The sequence below is a fragment of the Meles meles genome, chromosome 7, assembly GCF_922984935.1.
Source record: "Meles meles chromosome 7, mMelMel3.1 paternal haplotype, whole genome shotgun sequence".
In the NCBI taxonomy this organism is placed as follows: Eukaryota; Metazoa; Chordata; class Mammalia; order Carnivora; family Mustelidae; genus Meles; species Meles meles.
In genome coordinates, this window is record NC_060072.1 from 56662641 (window position 1) to 56687945 (window position 25305).

At 45.3% G+C, this 25305-nt stretch overlaps 1 protein-coding gene across 1 annotated transcript; it reads right to left on the reverse strand.

Annotated features, from left to right (window-relative positions):
- Positions 1–529: 529 nt before the first annotated feature.
- On the reverse strand, positions 530–25305 carry HEBP1 (heme binding protein 1). The gene is made up of 4 exons (XM_046013881.1): positions 25126–25305; positions 16707–16845; positions 14741–14921; positions 530–1123 (listed from the first exon to the last, which is right to left on the reverse strand). Exons 1-4 carry the CDS (start codon positions 25201–25203, stop codon positions 952–954), a joined length of 570 nt encoding a protein of 189 aa, XP_045869837.1. The 5' UTR covers positions 25204–25305; the 3' UTR covers positions 530–951.

Here is a 25305-nt window from a genome sequence, read left to right on the forward strand (position 1 = left end):
CTTTTTCTGTCCTCTTGCTGACCCACACATTCTGTTCCAGCTCAGCAACTTTCCCACCTGCCTCTCACAGCCCCGGGGGGTGGGGTGTGTGTGTCCATTTCCTTCCCTGCAGGCCAAACTGCACATTCTTCTTCAGTTCATCAAACTTGACCTCAGCTTTTTCTCACCTTGTCTTATTCCCACAGATAAATCCTCCAAGCAGTTCTTGCCTCCAGGGATATGTATCAGAATGCAATGAATTTTTCCCCCTTGGTTTACTTTTGTCCCTCCTAACCCTTCATGGACCACAGTTGCAACTTCTAATCATAGAATCCCTATGACACGGTAACGGTGAATGTCTATGATGTTGGGACGGTCTAGCATCTGGGACATATCTTTCCACCCCGGGGTCTCTGGCTTTGTAATTCTGAAGGACTCTGGAACTAAATATGGAATTCCTGTCCCAGTAAACATCATCATTAGTACTCATAATGTTATTATTTATAAGACTGTGCAGTCTTGGAAATAACTATACTCTGGATTTATCTCAGCTGTTTAAGTCAAAGATCTTTATTTTCGGGCCTCTTTCAGACAAAGGTCTTGCAAGAATCATAAATGACGGTGCACAAATCACATTTTCTCTTTCACCACAAAAGGACAGGTTCAATAATTTTTTGTGATCTGTTTTGAGTGACCCAGATAGCTGGGAAAATATGGCTGGATTTTTTTTTCTGATCTACCACAGAACTTTCTAAGTCAGTTCAAATGCTGCTGCCTATTTTGGCTGTCTTAGTTCCTACCAGGAGAGAAAGACCATAGACAGAATAGGCGTATTTCATAAAATTGGCAGTACACAGCTTTGAAGGGAGGTCGGCGAGGCTGGAGACACATTGGCAGCTGTGCCCCCTCCTTCCCCCCTCGGGAAGTGGACGCAGAAGCATACAGCCGGGATGTTGTCACGCGGCGAGTTCCTCATGCTTTCACCAGCCAGACCTCATTGCGACGTCCGTAGGGCTTCATGGGAGGGTCATACCCAGTGCAGAAGTAGATGTCACTGCGGCAGGTGGCCGTGCCCTCCAAGGCTGTACGCAGCTGGGTGGCATGAGCTATGTAGTCGGCTTCCTTCGCATAACCACCGAACTGCCTAAGGTAGAAGAAAATGAGGGGATGATTAGGAGAAGACACGATCCCCAAGAGGGCGGGGGGAGTCTTTCTTATTTTTTATTATTTATCACTTTCTAAAGATTTGTTTATTTATTTATAAATAAACGGTGCAGGCAGAGGGAGAGGGAGAAGCAGGCTCCTCACTGAGTGGGGGCCCTGACGTGGGGCTCAATCCTAGGACCCCGGGATCATGACCTGAGCCGAAAGCTGACTGAGCCAACCGGGTGCCTTTTTTTTTTTTTTTTTTTAAGATTTTATTGAGAGCGGGGCATCTTTTAAAAAAAGAAGTCACTTGCCACTCTCGCTATGACAAGCATGCTAGAGCAGGAACTGCCATTCCCTAGAAGGGTGGATTTGATCCCTTCAAGCCTCAGATCCTTGCTTGTGCATCTGAGATAGGCTGTGTCTTTCCTCCAGGGTCCTTATGAGCTTTAAATACAATAATGGATGTGAATAGCTCTAATGCAGAGCCAGAAACACAGCAGTCAAGTACTAAGCCTGAGCTTGCCTTTCCTTCCCGAAATGTTCCCAAGGGATGGTAGCTTGACCTTCCCCTAGGCCATGGCTTCACCTTTCTCTCTAGCTCCCTCCTGCCTTGGCAGCCCCTCCTCCCGGCCCCTCTGTCTCCAGCTGGGGAAGGAGGGAGATGCAGGGGCATTAGGTAGGATAGAGCTGTAGCTAACGCTTCTCCCCCAACAGATCCTTTCTGATGAGTGAACACATCACAGCGGTGACAAGTAGCAGCTTTGTTAAAAAACAGAGCGACCAAAGGGCCCCAAAGAAGTCTTGGGGGGCCCCGTGGTAAGCTTGAAGCATGCCCCAAATAAAGAAATCACTTCTAATAAATCCCCTTTCCTGTTCAAATCATGAAAGCTTTCTTTTTCTAGTAAGTAAAAAGACTTTCCTAAATCAGGCTTCTCTCTTAATGGCAGAAGGTGGGTACAGAGAAGGAATAAAGCCTGCCTTTTTGAGATGATTATTCCCTCCTTACGTCATCTGCCTACGCTCCAAAATTCATCCTGTGGCCTGCCCTAAATATACCAGTCTAAATCTGGGTTGCACTAAAATCTTTATTAGAGTCAAATATGTTCCCATTTCTAATGAGCTTTATGACTCAAAAGTCTGAATCTGCATCAGGCCAAGATTAGGCCAAATGCATTATTTTTGGTGGGGTTCTCTGAGTCACGCTTTGCTCTTTTATAAGTGGTTAGTCATGCTCGACAAGCATTCAGCATGTTGATTATAGGGTTATTGATGTAAAAACACCCAGGATTTCATCTTTAAGGGATTGGTTCTTCCAACGTCTAGACAGTCGCTACAGTACACGGACAGAGCCGAGACCACTTTGGAATAGAGGAGGCTTGGTTCAAGTATCTTGAAGAGAGATCATAAGGCAGATGAGGAAAATTGAACACCAGCTTCACTGAGGCTCAAATGAGAGGAAAGTGGATTAGCAGACCCAGGGTGAACATTAAGGGAAAACTGTTCTGGCAGTAAAAGCCTGCAAGACTATGGGATTACTGTGAAAGAACGTCTACAGGTTGAGAACCACGTGCCTGAGACGAATCAGATGCTGCAGGTAGGAGCGGGTGTCGAGTGCCCCACATCCCGCATTCAGGCTGTGACACTCGAGCCATGCTGGCTCTTTAGGCCACTGGGTCTTAGAAATGTCCAAAGGAAGAGGGGTCCTCAACTCATCAGTTGGTGACAAAAGGACTAGCTGTGTGTTCAATCCTACCTCGGCCCCTCTCTCGCTCATGGTCTTGTGCAAGGCTTCACCTTCTCTAACCTTCAGGTCCTTCGTGTGCTAAATAGGGCTGACCAACCCGTCTTAAAAGGTTGCTGTGAAGATGGAGGGAGACAAGATGGAGGCTGCTGTGCACAGTGCTGGCTCATAGCAGGCCCACCACAACCAGGAGCTATTACTGTCACTTTGCAATTGCTCAGGACAGCCATCGGGTTCCCTGCCTCCCGGGGTGAGGGACATGATGGGAATCTCAAGGAGTATCAGGAACCCAGGAGGAGAGCCTAGGAATGACCAGCTGGCTCGATGAACTATCTCACCTTCTCCCCTGGGCCTTCTCTCAAAAGCCTACTCTTTAACCCCACTCCCTTTTCCCATTCTTTTTCCTTTTTCTCTTTCTTTTCTTTCTCACTCTCTTCCCTCTCCTCCCTCTTCTTCCTTCCTTCCTTCTTGCCTTCCTTTCTTCCCTCCATCCTTCCCTTTCTTTCTTTCTTCTTTCTCCCTTCCTTCCTTCCTTCCTTTCTTCCTCAGCACTTACGACCTTCTAACATACTATATGATTCATTTACTGTGTTCATTGTTTATGGTCTGAGTTTCCCGGTAGAGTATAGGCCCCATGAAGGCAGGGATCTTTGTCACTTTCTGTGCACTGGTGTAGCCAGAGCACCTAAAAGGTGCCTGACACATGTTCGATCCCTTGGCCAAGTCAACAATTCTGGGGTAAACAGTAAAAGTTAAAGTCTTTAGGTCTTCAGGTTGGTAGACCTCAAGATGATCGCACTTAAGACCGTTTGCCTCCACATTCACTCACTCATATAATGAAATCTGAAGCACACACTAAGGGTGGGAATTTAAACAAGGAAACTGGATTGACTGGAGCCACACTGGGAAGGGCCTTGAATGCCGTGGGGACGACTTTGAAAAGATGGGCTTACGAAGGCTTTGAAAGTAAGGGGCTGACATGATCAGGTTTGTCTCGGAGAAATCCCTCTGGCGGCAGTGGAGGGAAAGAGATGGAATAGTTGGAGGCCAGGAATGACCATGTGTGAGATGGCAAAGGCCTCTGAACAAAGGCAAACTTGACCAGAGGTGAGGGGTGGCGGGGAGAGCAGGAAGTTGAGGATTCTCCAGGGTTTCCAGGGCAGTCTCTGGATAGAAGCTGCTGCTAGGGATGCTAGGGCGAAGAAAAGGAAGGATGGGGGTGACTGATAATATGGTTTGGGGGCCATGTTGATATGAAGTTATGTCTGTGAAGTACATTCATCCAACAGCTGTTGTGTACCCAAGTGTGTGTCAGACACCGCAGATCTCCTCAGAAGACCTGGCAAAGAACCAGAGCCAGAGATCCTGCATTGGGAAGAGGTGGGCCTGGTGACAGATACTGGGAGTCCTCAGTGAGTAGGTGCTGACTATCATCATGGGAAGGAAGGAGACAAGGCCTAGATGGTGAGCAGACATAGAGGGTCAGTGGGCTGCTCTTGGGCATCCTGGTCCGCAGGTGGTGGGTGGAAGAAGTGGCCTTGGCAGGGGCCCCCGAAGAAGGAGCTGTCTGAGAAAAATACAGACACCCAGCAAGTGATACGGAGAATGTCATCATCTGGGGATTCGTAAATTCATTTAAAAAACACTCCCCAAACCAAACAAAAGCAATTTGAAAATATTTATTCCCAGGCCTCCAGAGATGCCGATAATGAGGATAAAAATTTCCCTCTTGCTTCATCATGGAAACTTCTACTAGAAAACAAGCAGAGCGAATGGGCTAGGAAGCAGCAGACACGTGTGTCCTCCTCACAGCTAGTCTAACCAACACCCCCTCACCCAAGCACAGAACTGCACAAACGAGCCAGAAAACCAAACCGCACCAGGTATGTGGCCTACTATGCCCGACAGAGGCCCAGTGCTAGCTCTTCAGCTCGTTTGGGGAGAAGCCACCCCGTTCCTCCCTGCCTCAGCTTCTAAGTCCAACACGGAGGGTAACACAGTGCCCACAGCTCCCCGCGTTCACAAGCTGTTTGAGTGTGACTTCAAGAATTCTCATAAAGCCCTTTGAACTCCTCAAAGGACATAAACATGAAGTCTACACATTATTTTTGTAAGCCTATTAACTAGTCTCTGTCTCCATCTTCAAAGAAGCTCTCCTCCAGGGCACTGTATTTTATCCTCCCCTACGTCAGAGTTCAGTATTTGGAACAAAGATTTTTGGTTACCATGGGACCCGAGGAAAGACACCCCTCCCCCCCAATCCAGAAACACAAAAGGAGCTGACTGTAAAGGTCTGGAAGAGGTTTGTGGGGTGGAGATGAGGCAGGCATCAATGAGGCAGGTGAACAGATGGAGGCTTTGGTCCCGGGGGGGCTAGAAATCACAATGGTCAAGGCATGCATTGGGGTAGATGGAAACATGGATGGTCTGAGCCTTTAACAATCAACAAATCAACATAGATTGGGGAGAGTCTATGCACAGAACTCTGTGCTAGGCAAAGGAAGCGTAAGAGTAGGAGCTGACAATCTCATGTCAACAGGTAAGACGCTTCACCCCATGAGGCATTTCATTCAGTCGGACTGAACCATACTTACTGAGTTGAGCCAGATGAGGACACAAGTTGGATACCACAGAGCTATAAAGATGATGAAGACGTCTTTCTACCCTTGTGAGGTCTAACTGTAGTGGTCAGGCCAGCGACACACATAAAGACTATCTAGGACAGAAGGAAGCACTAGAAGGAAGGCAGAAGGTACAGATGGAATGCTCAGGGGGGTGGGGAATAGGCAGTGATTGGTCCTGACTTAGAACATGAAGGGACAGCGTTACGGAAGACCTGATAATAAGCCGTTGTTTATTGAGCATCTCTTCTTGATGTCGGCGATGAACAATATGACAAAAATGCCTGGCCTCAAGCAGCTTCCACTCAGCAGAGGCTGGAGAAGGGCTGTAGGAGGAGCTGGGCGAGCGGAAGTGGGTACTGCATGTGGACGTGTTGTGGGGGGCATGCCTGAGATCAGGTGGACACGGAGTGGGGTGTGTTGTGGATCAGATGCCATGACAAAGCATTTTTACTAGGCTTCACTGCCTGGCTAGACATCTGGGGACCCCACCCAAAGTTTACCCATCCCCCATCTCATTTTATTACCAGCTTGGGCTTTGGTCCCAACCCTAACGAGTGTCTGAGCAGAGCTGAGAGGTGGGGGGAGGTAGTGGGATGGGTCCAATACTTGAGGGCTGGCAGTGATGAAAGGACACCTTAGAAGGGGCAGAGGTGGAAGAACGAGGAAAAATCAGGACAGAGCAATAGTTGAGGCAGGAGATGCTAAAGACCGAGGCAGGGAGGATGGAAGGGAAGGCACAGCTAGGAGGTGACTAGGACTTGGCCAACAGTTGATGTGGAAGGTGAAGGAGTCAGGACGCCATTTGAACGGGATGAGTAGGAGGATGGACAGGACCTTTTGTAAGACGGAACACAGGGCATCAGGTCTGGGGAGGAGATCCGAGCTTCATTTTTGACCTATTGATGTGGCAGACCTTGGGGAGGTTTAGGTGGAGATGCCTCCAGAGGGTGGAGGGGAGGCCGGTGCTTGGGAAACATGGCAGCAGCAGCCATGTTGACTCAGGCTCATCCCCCCTGAAATGGGGACTGAAGCCACTTCCAAGGACCCGTTTGTAAAGGACTGGTGGGATACCTGACCCGTTGTAGGGGGAAATGGTGATTAACTAGGTTTTAGATTCAGAATCTTGTCACTGGCAGGGCTCTTAGAAGTGAGGTGGCTTCAGTGTCAGAGGTACTCGACAGACATGTGCCAAATGGGACAAACTTGCTGCGAGCACAAGCGTTACTCAGTGTAACTGCTGCACATCTGTGCAGATGATGTTTGAATTCCTCCGGCCAAGGCTTCCTCACCCTGTGTCCTGTCCATCCTACTGGTAGAGACTTTATGCCGGAAGGCTTCTCAGTAAGAAATATGCTTCCTTATAATTTCCACCCACAAAGACCACTTCTCATCTCTAAATAGCACCCAGGCCTGGGATGCTTGGGTGGCTTGTCAGTTACGTATCTGCCTTCAGCTCAAGTCATGATCCAAGGGTCCTGGGATTGAATCCCACATCGGGCTCCTTGCTCAGTGGGGAGCCTGCTTCTCCCTCTGCCTGCTGCTCCCCCTGCTTGTGCTCTCTCACTCACTTGCTCTCTGACAAATATATAAATAAAATCTTTTAAAAAATTAATAACACAGGCCTGAAATATCAGAGATGTTTGTTTCTCATCTATTTTCCCCACTAGGAAAAACTAGATTTTCCTGCTTCAAAGAGTGGACACGCACTTGTTCCCTGCTTTATTTTGAGCACTGACAAAATTCTTGGCACAGAACAAGGGAATAATGAATACATGGTTTTTTGACTGAATGAATACATGTGTAAATGGCCTCATCCTGGTCATCATGTTGAGTCTGATGAATGCTAAGGCATTCGAGGGAGATGAAGAGATGGTCAGGTTGGAGATGTACTGATGGAAGGGCGACAGTTGAAGCTATGGGAAGGGACCAAGATCTTTAGGGAGAAGAGGAAAAAAAAGAAAAGAAAAGGAAGAGATAGTGCAGGGAAGGCAAGGACCAAGACTTTCACTTGTTTATTTATTCCTCAGCTTTTAACTGAGCACGTACTAGAGGACAGCCTAAGGCCCTACCCTCAAGAATATTCTAGTGAGGGAGACGACAATAAACGCATGATCAAATAGGTATATAATGCAGATGAGAAAAAGTGAAGAGAAGAAAAACCAAGCAGGGTAAGAGGACAGAAAAGGAAGGGGTGCTCCTTTTGATAGAATGGTCAAGTGAGGGGCGCCTCGGTGGCTCAGTGGTTAAAGCCTCTGCCTTCGGCTCAGGTCATGATCTCAGGGTCCTGGGATTGAGCCCCGCATTGGGCTCTCTGCTCAGCAGGGAGTCTGCTTCCTTCTCTCTCTCCCTCTCTCTCTCTCTCTGCCTACTTGGGATCTCTGTCAAATAAATAAATAAAAATCTTAAAAAAAAAAAAAAAAGAATGGTTGGGTGAGGCTGCTTGAAGTCAAAATGACAGAGTTTAGGCATTGAGTAGACCAAGGAGGCAAAACTGTATTATGTCTCCCATGGCCAGAGCCTCCCGTGATTGATTACACGTAGGCGCTGGAATTACCTAGGAACATGACTAACACTGGTCTACAGCTCTCCTGAGCGGTAATATGGAACACCCTAGAGGTTAGCAGTTCTTTCCAAAGTTCTCTTTCTCCAGGTTGAGCTTCCCAAGCTGCCAGTGGCCTCAGGAGGGCCTGGTCCTTTAGAGAGGAAAACAACAGAAGCATCCCTGGGTGCCCTGTGGCTGAAAAGTTGTATCACACACACACTTTGTTGGACCCTAACAACAGTGTATCATACGTTCTATTTTATAGATGAGAAAACTGAAGCTCAGACAGCCCAGCTGTAAAACTCATAATTATTAGAGTTGTGGTTTGAACTACAGTGTATCTGTAGTTGTTTGACTTTTTGTTGTTAATTCTAGTAAAACTTGATCTGATTCTTGGAGAGTGATGAAGTCAAGAACAGGAAAATGGGCTAACACTGACCTAGGGTCTACCTAACATCCAGCATCATGCAGGCGTCTACGGATACCATGTTTCCTCCTCATGACAACCCTGGGCATTAGGTACTCTTTCCCCATCTTGTACTTGGGGAAATTGAGGCCGTTCGGTGACACACCAAAGATCCCATGGCCACTGAGCAGGAGAACTAGGATTGATCAGAGGTCACCCCGACAATGACTCCTGGTTTCCAGCTCTTTCCTTTATGCCCAGACATTTCACTAAAACCATGACCCTCTCCTGCCACGGGTCTCTGTCAAACCCAGTGCTGCACTGTGGAAAGGAGGCTGAGCTGTAATCGAAGTGGCCTCCAGGCCAGTGAACACAGAGGGAGCTGGAATGTGGCCACTCATACAAGTGTGAGGATACCTGTATTGCCTCTTGTGACCACTAAGAAGATTCCGATAGTGTTAGTCCTTCCTAGCCTTCTGTCCATTGACTGGTAATACATACCGCTAAAAAACGCATAATCCCTTTTGAACATCCCTTCATGATGTCCTACAAAAGGAAGACTGAATTAAGGAGGCAAGGGTTTCATTTTAGAATTAATTTTGCCATCTAATGCCCTTATGTGTATTTGAAATAGTACTTTTGCCCTCTGCCACTTCATTCACTCTGCCTTCCAGGTAAGGTACTCTTAAAGCACATTTGGCTGTGCAGTGACACCAAGTGGCTAGTTGAGGAATAACACATGCTGACTTAAGACCGTGGGTTAGGTTTAAAAAAAAAAAAGAAAAACCAACATTCACAGAGCCATGCCAGACACCCTATTTATCACATTCAGCTGTTTAGGTTTCAGAGAATTAATAGGAAACTTTCACAGACTGGACTTTAATAGTACCTTTTAAAGAGATACCCTGTCCCTCCGTAAGGAACCAGGGTTCCTTGGAGAAATGTCAAACTCCAGCTCTAGGGCAAGAAATGCCCAGATGTATTTGAAACATCTAGTCACACCAGAAAGCAAGGAAGCTACCCTAGAGTACTAGAGTCTTGTCAAAAGGACCAAGCCAAATATGGGACAAAGTGAGCATCAGTAAGAACAGCTGCCAGGAACGGAAATACATCAATTATGTTTAAGTTAGTATGTTTATTCTGATCCTCAAAAAACAGAGACCAATGCCGCCTTGCCTATGGAGGATGTTCAGGAATGAAATCAATCTTCTGAAAATGGGCAAAGAGAAGGCAATGAGCTAAAGAGAAGGTATCTTGCCTTTTTTTTTGTGCCTCCATCTCAGAGAAATCAAATAGCAGAAAAGAGGAGGTTTCTTTTTATCAAAGGACACCAGCTAAAAAGTGAAGGAAAAATAGAGGACATTGTCATTTTACAAACTCGAACAAAGCCAGGCATCTAGGTAAGGGTGATCTGCAGTCACGGGTGCCGCAAAAACAGAAGCAAGTGAACGTGATGAACTCCCCGGTGGCAGTCTACAACACTACTTATGAAACATGCTCGCCGAAGGCGCCGGCCTGAATCTGTCCGTGCCTCTGGTTCTATCTACTAACTCACAGGCAATGCCAGAGGCAGAGGAACATGTTGAAACACCACGGAAAGGCAGTCTGCAAAATTCAGACTATGGGAAACGACAGGACACATGATCCATAAGCAGCCATGAGAAATGGAAAGGTATAGTAGTGAGAAAAACCACAGATTAGTAAAAGCTTAAAAGGTGTACCAACCAGGGATGCCTGGGTGGCTCAGTCAGTTAAGTGTCTGCCTTTGGCTCAGGTCATGATCTCGGGGTCCTGGGATCAAGCCCCGAGAAGGATTTTATTTGGATCCAGGTTCAAACAAACTTAGTGGGGGAAATCTGAACGCTGGACATTTTCTATTATCATGACACTAATGACATGCTGTTTAAATTTTAGGAGTAATAAGACATTATGATTGTATTTTTAAAAAGTCTTTAGTAGTCACGCTGAAGTATTTATGGATGAAATTAAAAAACGTCTGGAATTTGCTTCAAAATGAACCAGTAGAGGGGCTGGGTGACAGTTGTGAGGATATACACGGCACACGTCTGACCTTGAGTTAATTATCATTGAAGGTGAATGATGGGTTCCATTATCTTATTCTGGTTTTGTTTTTTGTTTTTTTTTTTTTAATTTGTCAGAGACACAGAGAGAGAGCACAAGCAGGGGGAACAACAGGCAGAGGGAGAAGGGAGAAGCAGGCTTCCCGCTGGGCAAGGAGGCGGACGTGAGGCTCGATCCCAGGACCCTGGAATCATGACTGGAACTGAGTGCAGACGCTTAACCGACTGAGCCACCCAGGTGTCCCTCATTATCTTATTCTATCTTTCTGTAACTTTGGAAATTTCCATAAAAAGTTAAGGACAAAAGAAAACCATCGGACCAGCCACCTTGAAGGTTTATGGAACTGATTTAATCACATCAACCTCATTCCTTATGAAATCAAAAAGGCAAAGGGAAAAAATAATTAATGAAACCTACCACAGCTCATACACATTAAGTCATTTGTAAAAACAGGAGCATCTTAGTGACTACTGAAAGATACTCTTTAGTAAAGTCCTCTGAGAGGTTGTTATGGGCACTTAACAGATGGAGAAACTGTTTTAGAGAGGCTGAGTGGGATTCAAACTAAAATACACTCGTTCCTTAAGAGTACACCAGCCTGCCTCCCAAGACACGTGGGGAAGAGACAGAGAAGAGGGAGCAGGAATGAGGGTGAGTGGAGACAGCACCCAAGATTTAAGGAGGCCCTCACTCTCAGGGCCAATCCTGTACTTAGACCACTGTGAAAGTGGGGACCTCCTTAAGTGTGTACCACAGCCACCTTGCTTCCCCACTCTAGTTCCTGTCCCTGGGAAAGATATTCCTTACCTGGAGTTTGCTTTCCCTGCTGCCTCTGTGGTGAAGGCTGGAAGGTCTGAAAGATGACTGGAGTAGAGGCCTGGCTGCAGTACACGCATTGTCCTCTAGGGGGCACGACCATGGCCTACCACTGCCCAGACCAGCCAAGCTCCAGTTCCCAGCTTCAGTGTTAGCCCCAGAGAAAGATACACCCTCAGGGAGCAGTATTGGAGCCAGGCAGCCCAATAAGTAAGTTCGGAAGCCCTGGGGAGTGCACAAAAACTGCCCAGGACAGGATTATCTGTGTATTTATTTTCCCTCCGGTGGTTCTAGAGTAGAAGCAAATCCACACCTATAGTTAATGCTGGTAAAGCTCCTGGCCTGTGACTGTACACGGTTTGGTGCCTGTCATAAAGGAGGATTTTAACAAATGGGGGGTGGGCACTGATTCTCTACAAGACACTCAGTTTCTGAAGGGGGTTGGGGCCCAAAGAATAAAGACATGTAACCACCTGCACCTGTTATGCTCTATAGGAACATGACCCCAAATGAGGCTCTGGAAACAGGACGAGAACGCTCCAAGGACCATGGACAATGAACAACGGAGGGGGTGGCCGTCCAATTCCGGCAAATACTCCCTGCCTTTCTGGCATTCAAGGGGTAAAAAGGACAGCCCCCAAGTCCGATATATATTCTATACTCATGTATGTATTTGTGACCCCAAACAACAGCTTGACTTAGCTATTCCCTGAGTCTCCCAGAACCCTACTGCGGCTAATGCAGGTGTTCAGCCTAAACTGTGGGGATACTCCAACCACGCCAATTTGGCAAATGGCAAAGTACTTCGTCAGACATAATGCAAATGTTTGTGTGCCATAAGCTGAAGAAAATGAAATGAGAAATTGTCAGGACTCAATATTTAACTTAATTCATCAATAATATAAAGAAATTAAGAAAATAATACTATTTGAATCAAAAAGAATAAAACACCTAGGAATAAATTTAACCAAGGAGGTAAAAGATATGTACACTGAAAACTGTAAGACATTAATGAAGAAAATTGAAGAAGACACAAATAAATAAAAAGAGATTCCATGCTCATGGACTGGAGAATTAATGTTGTTAAGATGTGCATACTACTGAAACCAATCTATGGATTCAATGCAATCTCCATCAAGATTCCAAGGGAATTTTTCACAGAAATAGAAAACCAACCCTAATGTTTATATGGAACTACAAAAGACCCCCAAATAGGGGCGCCTGGATGGCTCAGTGGGTTAAAGCCTCTGCCTTTGGCTCAGGTCACAATCCCAGGGTCCTGGGATTGAGCCCCACGTTGGGCTCTCTGCTCAGCAGGGAGCCTGCTTCCCTTCCTCTCTCTCTGCCTGCCTCTCTGCCTACTTGTAATCTGTCTGTCAAATAAATAAATAAAAAATCTTAAAAAAAAAAAAAAAAAAAGACCCCAAATAGCCAAAGCAATCTGGAAGGGGGGAAAAAAAAAGAATAAAGCTGAAGCACATTTCCTGATTTCAAATTATATTACAAAGTTATTGTAATCAAAACAGTATGGCACTAGCATAAAAACAGATATATAGATCAGTGAAACAGAATAGAGAGCTCAGAAACAAACTCATGCATCTATGGTCAACCACCTTACAACAAAGAAGTCAAGAATAGTTTCTTCAATAAACAGTGTCTGGAAAATTGGATAGCAACAGGCAAAAGATTGAAACTGGACTTCTATCTTATATCACACACAAAAAAGCAATGCAAGATAGATGAAAGACTTGAACATAAGACCTGAAACCGTAACATTCCTTGAAGAAAACATAAGGAGCAAACTCCTCGGCATCAGTCTTAGCAACAATTTTTGGTATTTGGCAACAAAAGCAAAAATAAACAAATGGGACTACATCAAACTGGAAAGCTTCTGTATAGCAAAGGAAAACTATCCACATAACGGAAAGGCAATCTACTCAATGGGAGAAAATATTTGCAAGTCATATATCTGACAAGGAGTTAAAAGCCAAAAGAGATAAAGAACTCCTATAACTCAACAGCAAAAAAGCCACACATTCTGATTAAAAAATGGGCAGGGGATCTGAACAGACATTTTTCTGAAGAAGACATACACATGGCCAGTAGGTACATGGAAAGGTGCTCAACATCCCCCACCATTAGTGAGACACAAATCAAAGCCCTAATGAGATATTACTTTGCACCTATTAGAATGGCTGGTATCAAAAAGACAAGAAATATAGATTAGCAAGGCTATGGAGAAAAGAGAATTCTCATTACTGCTGTCATGGGAATTGGTACAGCCGCTGTGGAAGACAATATAATGTGGAAGACAATATAATTTTTCTTCAAAAAATTAAAAGTAGAACTATCCTAGGATCCAGCAATTCCACTTCTGGATAGATAGCCAAAGGAACTGAAATCACTATCTTTTTTTAAAAAAATTTTTTTAGGGGCGCCTGGGTGGCTCAGTGGGTTAAAGCCTCTGCCTTTGGCTCAGGTCATGATCCCAGGGGCCTGGGATCGAGCCCCGCATCGGGCTCTCTGCTCAGAGGGGAGCTGCTTCCTCCTCTCTCTCTCTGCCTGCCTCTCTGCCTACTTGTAATTTCTGTCTGTCAAATAAATAAATAAAATCTTAAAAAAAAATTTTTTTTTAAGGAGATGAAATCACTATCTTGAAGAGCTACCTGCACTGCCATGTTCACTGCCCCATTATTATAACAGCCAAGATATGGAAACAAGCTAAGGGTCCATCAGGAGATGAAGGGATAAAAATGTGGTATGTCTATACACAAAGCAGTATTATTCAGCCATAAAAAAAGAAAGCGACTCTGCTATTTGTGACAATGTGGATGACCTTAAGGACATTATGCTAAGTGATCATAACTTGGACAGAGAAAGGAAAATGCTATATGATCTCACTTATATGTACAATTAAAAAAAGTAACAACAACAACTGAGCTCATCGATACAGAGAAGAGATTGGTGGTTACCAGAGATGGGATGTGGGAGGGGAGTGGGAGAAAAGGGTGAAGGTGGTCCAAAGGTACAGATTTCCAGCTATAAAATAAACTAGTTCTTGGGAATGTGATACAAAGCAAGGTGATGATAGTTAACAATACTGTCATGTATATTTGACAGTTATTAAGAAAGCAGATCTGTGAAATTCTCATCTCAAGAAAAGAAATTGTAACTATGATGGATGTTAAATAAACTTATGGCGGTGAACATTTCATAATATTTCTATATATCGAAGAATTATATGTTGGACACCTGAAGTCAATAAAATGTTATAGGCTAATTATATCTCAATAAAACCAGAATAAAATATAAACGTAATGCAAATGCTCACTGCGGATGATCAAGGAGTGGTTATGGAGATCAGATGTTACCCTCGGATGACTAGAGAATCATTTCCTTACAGGGAATAGACGGTGATGCTTTCCCTCTCCTCGATCTTAATGCTGTCATCGGTGGGAACTGGTGGGTTGCTCTGAAACTGGTTTGGAATCCGGAACCAGACTTTTAACCTCTTCTGGAGGGAGCCATCATCACCAGGAAACACAGCAAAGGAAATAGGAACTGTCATCCCCATTCCGATTCCTGAAAACATAAAACCCCACAGAGTGAGGGGGGTGTCACAGACAGAACTTGCTCAGGACCGTGGAAGATCAGCTAGTCTCATTCTTCCTCCAAAACAGTATTTTTGGTTCTTGAAATTAATAACAAACCTTCCAGGTATTAAAACTATATAGTCAGATATACACAAAACAGCTCTTATTTGTATATACTGGAAATAGGAATGTAGTGATCAACTTGTTTGGAAAAAATTATTTGGTAATACATATCAAGACTGTAAATATATCAGTATCTAATTACCTTCTGTTTAAATGTGAATTTTAAGGAAGTAATCCTAAATATCTTAAAGGCTGTAGGTAATAGGATATTCATTATGGCAGAATTTATAATTGTCAGAGACTGGGACCATGTAAATGTTCAAAACAGGAATATGTCTAAATTACAGGTACACAATGCAATATAATATAGCTGTCAACAACCACACTTAAGAAGATTGTTTAGCACTAGTGGAAAATAGCTATAAGTAACTATAAATACCGGAAGGATACACAATTGCACAAACACTATGATTACATTTTAAAGGCTTATTAAAAAGCCTTAAAGAAATATATTCAGAAGGCAACAATGATTGCAATAAAAAAGATGAATCAGGGGTACTGTTTTGTTATTTTCAAGATTTTCTTTAATGTTTAATCACATAAAAAGTTCTTTAAAGATTTTATTTATTTATTTATTTATTGGGAGGGGAGGGGCAGAAGGAGAGAGAGAGAGAGAAAGGGAGAGGGAGAGAGAGAGAGAATCCCAAGCAGACTCTGTGTTGCACATGGAGCCCAATATGGGGCTTGATCTCACCACCCTGAGATCACGACCTGAACTGAAGCCAAGGATCGGATGCTCAACCGACCGAGCCACTCAGGTGCCCCAGATTTTATCATTTTTATACAAATATTCTTTTGAAAAACATTACAACAGCATTAAGAAGGAAAAGATTTTTTCTTGACCTCCTACTGGTTGACTTATTGTCCAAAGCCTGATTACTTTGGTGTTACAAAATGCTACTGAGGTTAATACCAGTTTCTGACTTTCTAAATTATCAGCCTGAGAAATATCCTAAAAATTAAACATCACCTTTCTTTTTTCTTTGCCTTGCTTTTGACCCATTTGGGGTCTGCACTGATTCTAAAGAGCAGTCCAAATGAGAGAGCTTTAGAGTTAATTTCATATTTAAATATGATTTCCATGCTGACAGGTACACTGAAACTTCGGGCCCGTTGTTCTAAAAATAGGGGCATGGCCAGCACAGACTGCCATGTGTAAGACTGGGACGGCCTAAAAACGCTCAGCCCCTTCATTTGCCAGAACAGAGCCAAGGACCTGGCATACTCATCACTCAGCCTCAGAGCCCCATGGATTCTGAGCGACCTGGGGACCAGGCAGAGATGTTCAGCCTGGAGGCGGAGGTCTCAAGTCTGAGGCTGGCCTGGCTCTGTGACTTGGCTTTCCTCACTCAGTCAACCAGTCCAAAGATACTATAAGCACTGCAGGGTTGATACCCCCTGAGTGTATGTTCACGCCTGGGAGAGAGGCATGCCAGGTGATATGGAGCAGGGAGACCACACACCGAGGGGTAGGCTGGGATGGGGTCAGTGTGGTTCCCGAGAGCATTTTTGTGCACAGAGCCCAAGTTCATGTGCTACTGAAGCAGGTGGTGACAGGTGCCCTGTGGCCCCTCCCTGTATTTCCCTCGATGACATGAGACCTAGCAAGCTTGCCTCTGAGCCCAGAACCACATCGTTCAGGGATACTCACCCTTGTCATTGGTGCCTCCCACATACTTCATGACTTTGGGCATTGCTTCCCGGAGACCCTCATCCACAGGCTTGTCTGTTACTTCCACTGTGGCAAACTGCCCCCCCTCACAGGTCCTTTCCTCATAGGAGATGTCTTCCTAGAGATAGAATTTACATACTTAAAAGAATTAAAATGGCAACCTGTGATTACTCTAGAAATGGTGATGGTCCAGTTATAAAAATGGCTAAAGAACTTTTCATAATGAACCTGGGCATGGTGACAGGGTAGAAGAGACAGTTAGGAGTATAAAGGGCCGTGAGAAGATTCTGGGATTTCTTACAAATGTAGAGTCAGCAGAAAAAACTTCAAATCATCAATACTTTCAGAGAGAAAAGAGAAGATACTGCAACCAAAGCCACTCCGAACATCACCAGAATGCTTAAAAATAGGATGCTCGGAGATCAAAGAGCTCTTAGAAATTAAAAACCTAACAGAAATGAAAAATTCAGGGGAGAAGTCAGAAGATAAAGCTGAAGGAAATCTTTCAGAAAGTCAAGTAAAGAGGCAAAGACATAGAAAACAGAAGAGAACTGGAAATCAGAGAATCAAGCTAGGAGATCCAACACCTGAATGACAGGACCGCCAGGAAAAAGAGATGAAAATTGGAAAGGAAGAAAGAGATCCAGCAACAATGTCACAAACTCGACGGCCCCAGGATTAGCCTCATTCTAGAAGCAGGGCTGCAGGTCGAGAAGAATCAGAGTCACTCAGAGAGGGAGACAAACCATTAAGAGACTCTTAACTCTAGGAAAGAACTCAGGTTCCTGGAGGGGAGGTTGGTGGGCAGATGGGGTAAGTGGGGGATGGGTATTAAGGATGACACGTGATGTATTGAGCACTGGGTGTTATATGCAACTGATAAATCACTAAATTCTACATCTGAAACCAATAATATACTATATGTTAATTAACTGACTTTAAATTAAAAAAAAAAAAAGATTCCATGGCAATTTTCACCAAATTAAAAAAAAAGAAGAATCAGAGTCATTCTCTTCACTTGTACTATTCCCAGACACGACTCCTCATTCCAACTCATCTCACTAAATCGTCCTCCCCTGAAGTTCAGCTCCACTGCCGATCCCCCCAAAGCCAGGGAAGACCCCCGCTCCTCATGACTACTCTCCATGTGAGCCTCTGTCCTAAGGTCATTATCCTTTGCCTTATGGACACTTGTGGCCCTCCTCCATCCCCTCTCCTCTTCCTTGTCCTTTGATATCTCGTACGATATAATTTCGTATTCCTTGAACACACGCTGTAAGACAGTGTTTTTCAAACTTGGAAAAGAATCACGATTCAAAACAAGAAATGTATTTTTACCTCATGCCCTTATCAAGAACACACATGTGATTGAAACAGGGTTTCACAAAATGATACTTCTCCCTTATGGAGGAGGGTGAATATACCAGCCTTTTCTTTCTTTCCTGTTGACTTTTACTCTACTCAAGTGAATTTTATTCTATTCCACCAAAAGAAGAAAGACATACTCTGTATTGATTCTGATCTCTGGTAATGGAGCACTGTGCAGTTTGAAAAATCTGCTCTAAAGTCTTTGTGGACAAGAACTACATGGACTATGTAGTTCTGTGGACCAGAACGATGCCATGGAGCATCGTAAATTAGATGCTCAATGGGTGTTTGATTATGGATTAAGGAGCTGCCTTTCTTACTCATGATTGTGAAAAATAAGCAGAAGACATGGCCGCCCCGGCTGGGCAAATGGGCCTTCCTGGGACATCCTAGACTGAAAATCCTCAACTCCCAAGAGGACAGAATGACTCTTTGGAGGTGGGTAGGACTGTGGGGCTAAGAGGTCTATATAGTCTGAAAAAGTACACTTACATTCTAATTTTATGTTTAGAATGAAAAAAATATATATATTTTTGTGATGCAAAATTAAAGAATAGTGAGAAAGGGGCCCAGGAAATCTGAAAGGTTTCTGAATGCCAGTTTCATCAACTTCCCTTCACGTGGGGCAAGGGAAATTGCACCAGACTAGGAATCTAGAGGCTCCAAATCAAATCTACTATGTCATTCGGGGGATGGCTGTGAGGTCCTCCCCTTGGAAAGTGCTGCATTTCCAAAGGGCCTTCAGTAGCAAGCCGTGCTGACAAAAAACCTGGGGTGTTTTGCCCTTTCTGGCTCTGTCATAGCAGAGACTAGACTCACCCTTCATTTGAGGTCCCTTTGAGTCTTGCCACTCGTGTTTAAAATTCCATGTGAATCACAGAACTGCAGCCTGAAAGCCGTTTTAAAGTTCATCCAATCAAACTAATTTCCCAAAGAGGAAATGAAGCACCAGAGGGACCGAGTTCCCCAGGAACACACAGCTACTAAGCGGTGACATTGGCACCAGAATTCCAATCTCCAAACCCTAGTCTAATGCTAACTGCCGGGTTTGGTACTGTAGCGGGGATGATCCGAACGCTTTTAAGCATCTTCCTTTGGCTACTGAGTTAGTTCTTCCTGTTGGACATTTGGATGCTGTGTCCAGCCCGAACAGGAGCAGCTAAAGTCATTGAATGCAGCTTCTCTCACAAATGGAGAAACTGATGACAAGCTCTCACTGGAGAAAAGACCTGGCTGCCTCTTTCCTTCATTCTTTCTTTCCTTCTCTTATTAATTCAACTAACAATAGAGCTTCTCCTATGTGCTGAGCACTGTGCCGTGCTAAGATACAGCAGCGATGAATGATAGTTTCTGACATTGGGAGGGGGGTGGTCTGGTCTAATAGAAAAACCAGGTTATAATCCGATGATATATTTAAGAGGAGAGGCAGGGCAGTGTGGGAACACAGAACAGGATTACTTTGGTTATTCTGGGAGGCAGGGTGTGTGTTGATGTGCTCGGCTAGGTCCAGGCTGACCTAAGAATCTTGAGGTTCTTAAAGATCATCCAACTGGACATCCAGTCACTGATGTATGGATTTATTGAGAAATATTATTGAAGACCTCTGCCAGGTGCTATGGATTTGGAGATTAAGATGATATGGGCAGTCTAGTGGGGTGGTGAGATTATGAAATTATCATATGATGTAGCACATGTTCTGAAAGTTTGGGGAGGGCAATTTCAGATAGTAGGCACCACAGGTGGAAAAGAGCAGAGGGGAAGAACATAGCTGGTTTGCTGGAGATGGAGAAAACGCTCTCAAGCAGGGCACAGTGAGAGAGGGGGCTGCAGATTCTGGCTGGGCCAGACCCCTGGAGGACTCCTAGGCTGCCATAGGGAGGATTCTGTAAGCATCGTTCCAGTGACAGTGAGCTGAGTACAAGTCAGTTTCATCTACCCCAAATTCATTCAATTGACTTTGTAATCCAAATGTGGGATTTTGAGTGGGAGGGGTCCTGGCACAGAACGGAGTTGTGGGGATCCTACAGGTGATCTGTGCTCTCAGACTCTTCTCCAGGCAGAAGGTCCATGGCAAGAGAAGAAAGGCTGCCAAGAAAAGAAGCCAGTTTGATTCGGAGAGCCAAGGCCCCCATGATAATTCTACCAGTCCTTTTTTTTTTTTTTTAAGATTTTATTGATTTATTTGAGACCAAGCAAGCAAGAGGGAGAACCACAGAAAGCCTTGAGTAGGGGGGCAGAGAAGCAGACTTCCTGCTGAAAAAGGAACTTGATCCCAGGACCCTGGGACAATGACCTGAGCTGAAGGCAGACACTTAACTGAGCCACCCAGGCACCCCGTAAATCTACCAATCTTTAAGGCTCAACTCCACCTTCTCTTCCTGAGTGATCAATCCTTCCTATGAACTCCAAAGGCTGAGAACACTAGGGCTAGAAGGGCTCTTTCATATCTATCAGTTCATTTGCCTCCCAGGACAGATAGGCAAACTATCCACTGCACAGCTGGACATGTGGGTGTGGAGCTCAGTAGGAGACTGACACAGGGGATAAATTTGGAAGTCATCAGCAAAAGGGGAAACTGAAGCTGTGAATGAAGTTGAGATTGCTAGGGAATATACACAGAGCATTCTGTATCACTTAATCATGTTAATGAATGCCCTACCTAAAAGCCCTCATTCACCAAGTTCTTAGCCTCTCCCAGATGGTTCAGGTACTAGCTAGCTTCTATCTACCTTGCCCGCCACGCAGAGCACTTCCTCACTGGCCTTCTGCTATTTCCTTCAATGCCACAGTCATTCCTGCCTCAGGGCCTCTGCACCTGCCCCTTCTGCCTGGAGTACCTCTTTCCTGTCTCTCCCTGATGGACCCCTACTCATCCCAAAAGTCCCAATCTAAAAGTCACTTCCTCAAAGAGGATCCTCATTTAAAACAAGTTCCCATGATGTTTTTTATAGATCCCTGGACTTTCACAACACAAGAGTTATTGTAATTATAACTGAATAATAATGTGTCTAACCTCCATCTGTAACCATAAGCCCCATGGGGTCAGGGGCTATCTGTGTTTACCACTGTATGTCTTAGCATCTAGTACCATGTCTTGTATATAGTAGGTAATAGGAGTATTTGTGGGAAAGGAGGCTGTGGCATAAAACCTGGTTTTACTCTAAGGACAAGGAATAGAATAGACAAAGTTGGGTAGACAGATGAGCAATTAGTCTAATTATACCTATGCCGGAGAAAAGCAAACTCACAATGTCTTATGGTGGTACTACAGAAGGTCCCACCCGATTGGACAGCATCTATGTCCATAATCTCATTTGAACCACTGGATCACTGTGAAGATTTAGGTTGGAGAGATGGACATTGCAAGACTACCCAGTTCTCCAGGGAGAATTTAAATAGAGTTCTATTTCCGCAGAAAATAAAGCACCTAAGTTAACACAGCTAACACATTCGATTCTTCCAGTTTAGTGTCTTTAGTGTGTATCCTTGTCACATGGAACATAGTAACAGCCCACCTCTGTCCCAGATTCTTCTAGCTTATGCTCACAATCAGATATGGGTTTGGCCCAAGGCCGCCAACACCAGTTTTCAACATTCCCCAGGAACCCTGGTCGAATTCAAATCCCAGACTGGGATCTTGAAACAATGCCTCTTGCTATGGAATTCGCAAGGTCCTCTGCGAGGTCAGTTTTTTTTCTTGCCACCTGCTGGGGTGGGTATAACATGTTGATTCTGGAAGCCAGCTTTCTCATCATAAAAAAATAATTTCTCATCATAAGAGAAAATAATATAGCCCACCTAACTCGGGACTTTGTGTCAAGTATTGTTTTAAATACTTTGCATGAACTTGTTCCTGCAATCCCTCCAATGATCCTGTGAAGAAGTAAGTGTTTTTATCTTTATTTTCAGGTGAAACTGGAGCACGAGGGGGGTTAAGTAACATGACTGAGTTACATGGGCAGGTGGTAGAGCCAGGATTCAAACCCCTGGGTGGTCGGGTCCTAACCAATGTGCACAGGCTGGGAAAAAAAAAATCCCATTAAGATGTCAGTTATTAATATCAGTCCTGTTCTGAGCAGGACCCACCTAATTCAATATTGTGAGCAGTGTGCCCACCTCCTTCCCGAAGCAATGTGGAAGGCACCTGATAAGCTCCGCAGCAGCCCGGATCTCCCCATCACAATCAGTCCTGAACATATGGTGAGCCCGAACCAGAGCTACACAGGGCCCACTGTCTGCCATCTATTGGCCCAAGAAAATGGGCAACGATTCCTGACCCAGACACTACCCGGGGCAAGAGAGATAATTCCAAGGAGAGTCTGTCTTCAAAGTAATAATCCCCTGAATTTGTATATTTTTTTAAAAAGGCGTGTGAGTATCTTTGAATAGTTACATAATTGTCACATAGGCACTGTCATTCTCATATTACAGCTGAGAGATTTCAGGGTTCACAGTGCTTAGGAGGTTAAGTAACTTACCCGAAACTACCTGTGAAACTAAGGGGAAGTCAACAGTTACCATACCCTACCAAGTGCTAGGAATTTTGCTGAACAACTTATAGCTGGTTATCTCATTGAAATTCCCAAACATTCTTATAAGATACAAATTGTTATTTCCTCTCATGATCGGCTTCAGAGAAGTTAAGCAAGTTGCCTTTGACCACACAGCTAGGAAGAGCAGAGCTCAGTTCTGTCTGACTGAATGGTATTACCACATTTGTAGGGTGTATGAGTTTACAAAGCATTTTCATGTTTTTTTAAAAAATGTAGTATTTATGGTTGGTCTGGGAGTAGATGGGAGAGGTATTTTTATACCCATTCTACACCTGCAGAAACTAAGAATATTCAGGTTAAGTGATCTGCATCAGCCTGGTAGCAATATCCCGTACGGCACCATGTTCCCATCAAAGGTTGAGGGAAGTTGCTTAGAACCTGAGCTCGAGACCTGGGTTACTTGGAAGAAGATAGAACCACTGTGGCCTTTCTAGAAAGAGCTGGAGCTATGGAGAAACTCTTGGTGCCAGAGACCTGACAGTTTGGAGAAAAAGAGGGAGAAACACCTTCTTCCTTTCCTGCCACCCTTTTCTCTCCCACCAGTGCCTCCCCCTGGGTGAACCTCCCTGGGCGTTATCTGACATTGGAGCCTGGGAAGTAGGCAACTGCAGTCAGCCCGCACTTCAGACTGAGTCACGACCCCCACTCCAGACTCCTGACCGAGACCCAGGGAATGGGCGAGGGAGGCATCTGAGGACAGACAGGCGGTACAGCAGCCCAGACCCTGTACTGGCAATTGTCTGTTACCCCGCAAAAGACCCAGAGGGCTGGATTCCACCACAGAAGGGAGAGCTCTCTGGGAGCTGTGGGTAACATGGGGATTCTTTAAGCTTTAGGGCCAAGAAGCATCCTAGACATTCCTGGGCTGAGTCCACAGACGAGCACACGCACCCCACACAGGCAGGGTCTCTCCACGGACAGTTATGGCGGCCTGCAGTTTATGAACATTGGTAGGCAAACAGGTAAAACTGACATTATTTGCCCCACTAGAAACCACAGCCTCATTCCTCAAATTCCCTATTCCTTCCTCCCTTCTCTGCCTGTTTTTCTTCATAGCCTTGATCGGCAGCTGATAACGATGTATTTGACCTGTTTACTTGTGCATTAGCCACTAAAATGTAAGCTCCACGAGGATGGGGGTTTTGTTGGTTTTATCATTGTTTTATCCCCACTGCCTGTAAGAGTGATGTACACAGATGGTACTCAACAAATTTTAGTTATTTGTTGAATACATTAATTCTAAAACTTGGGAGGGTTCACATGAAGAATCTGGATTTCTGGTTTTCCTTAAAAATCTGGCAATCTGGTTTACATCCCTGCATAGCAACATGGCTGCTCTTTGTAGAGGGGACCCTGAATTCTTTCTTGGATTTGCCTCAGTCCCCACCTTGCCTTAGAGTCTAACACAGGCAGCTTCACTCATTTCCATAGTCTGCCTGGATGCTTGTAGGCATCTGAATGTCACCCCTGATCCCGGCTCAACTTGGTCATTCTAAGCACAGCTGCGGGAACTCAGAGACAGACGGATGAAGTGACCTGGCTCTGGTTATAGCTGCGTGAAGAGCCCAGACTACAGTCTGGTTGAGGGCTTTTGTGTGACCATCAATGCGCTGAGTACCAGAACTGGGTCCTCAGACAACACAGTCCTTTAACATAGGAGGTGCTGAGCGGGGAGCTGAGTATACAAAAGGTACAAAGTACCTGTTTGCAAGGAGACTATAATCTAGCTGCAGACTCTTCGTTTTCAGGGGGCAATCCAATTTGCTTGTGTTAGCACTGATGTCAATTGGGGGGGCAGCAGTCATGCCCTTTTCACCCACCCTGTATTCTAGGACCCAACTCTGGGAGTTCCACGGGCCAGCATACCAGGTTACCGCTCTGGGCCTTTGCGCATGCTCTCCGCTTTTCTGCGCCCTCCTAACATACTAGAAACCCAGGTGAAGAAACTTCCTCCGGGAAGACCTCCTCATCAGCCCCTGGCAGAATGGATCGCTCCCTCCCGTGCACGTTTACTTCGGGAGCACAGATCTTGCTCCTTTATACTCCTGTCTCCAGTAGCTGGGAATTTCTTGAGGACAAGCACGTTTTCCATCTTTTTGCACCCGAAGGCCTCTCAGCAAACAAATCATCAGAATGCTTAGGATGTTTACATGAATTAATGCATTCAACAGGCGCTGATCTGCCGCCGCGCCTTGACTCCGCTCTTAAAGCGACCTCTCCTCTTTGTCTCCCCTCCTCCCAGTAGAGCCCTCAGCCTGCTGCTCTGTACTTGCCTTTCACTTCCTCCTTCCCAGTTCGCGTGCTGGGCACTGGAAGGCCGTGCCCCCCCCCCCCCCCACCCCCGGCAGAAGCCAAAACGCACATTCTCGGGCACACCGCTTGTCCCACCTGCCCGTCAGAACCCACTCCAGCCCCGGTTAGGGGGCGGTGGGCGGGCGCAGCCCCGCTTCAGGTCCTCGGCAGCCCTGCGGGCCTACCTTAGCCCCTTTGCTCAGGACCTGCCAAGGCCACGTCTCTACGCTCCCGAACAGCGAGTTCTTGATCATGCCCAGCATGGTGTGGCTGCGGCGCTCCGGGCGCACCTGCGGACTCAGGGCTCCAAGGGCCGCTGGGGCAAGCGAGCCCGGTGGGCTGGCGGGCGGCTCGGACTCCGCCCA

Bases quoted from the DNA above. Each gene is read 5' to 3' on its own strand.
- HEBP1 (XM_046013881.1), bottom strand. From the start codon at position 25,203: ATGCTGGGCATGATCAAGAACTCGCTGTTCGGGAGCGTAGAGACGTGG. The intron at 16,846-25,125 runs GTAGGCCCGCAG...TTCTATCTCTAG, and splicing joins TCCTGAGCAAAGGGGCTAAG to GAAGACATCTCCTATGAGGA. The intron at 1,124-14,740 runs GTAAGGAAATGA...CTTCTACCTTAG, and splicing joins AGCATCACCGTCTATTCCCT to GCAGTTCGGTGGTTATGCGA.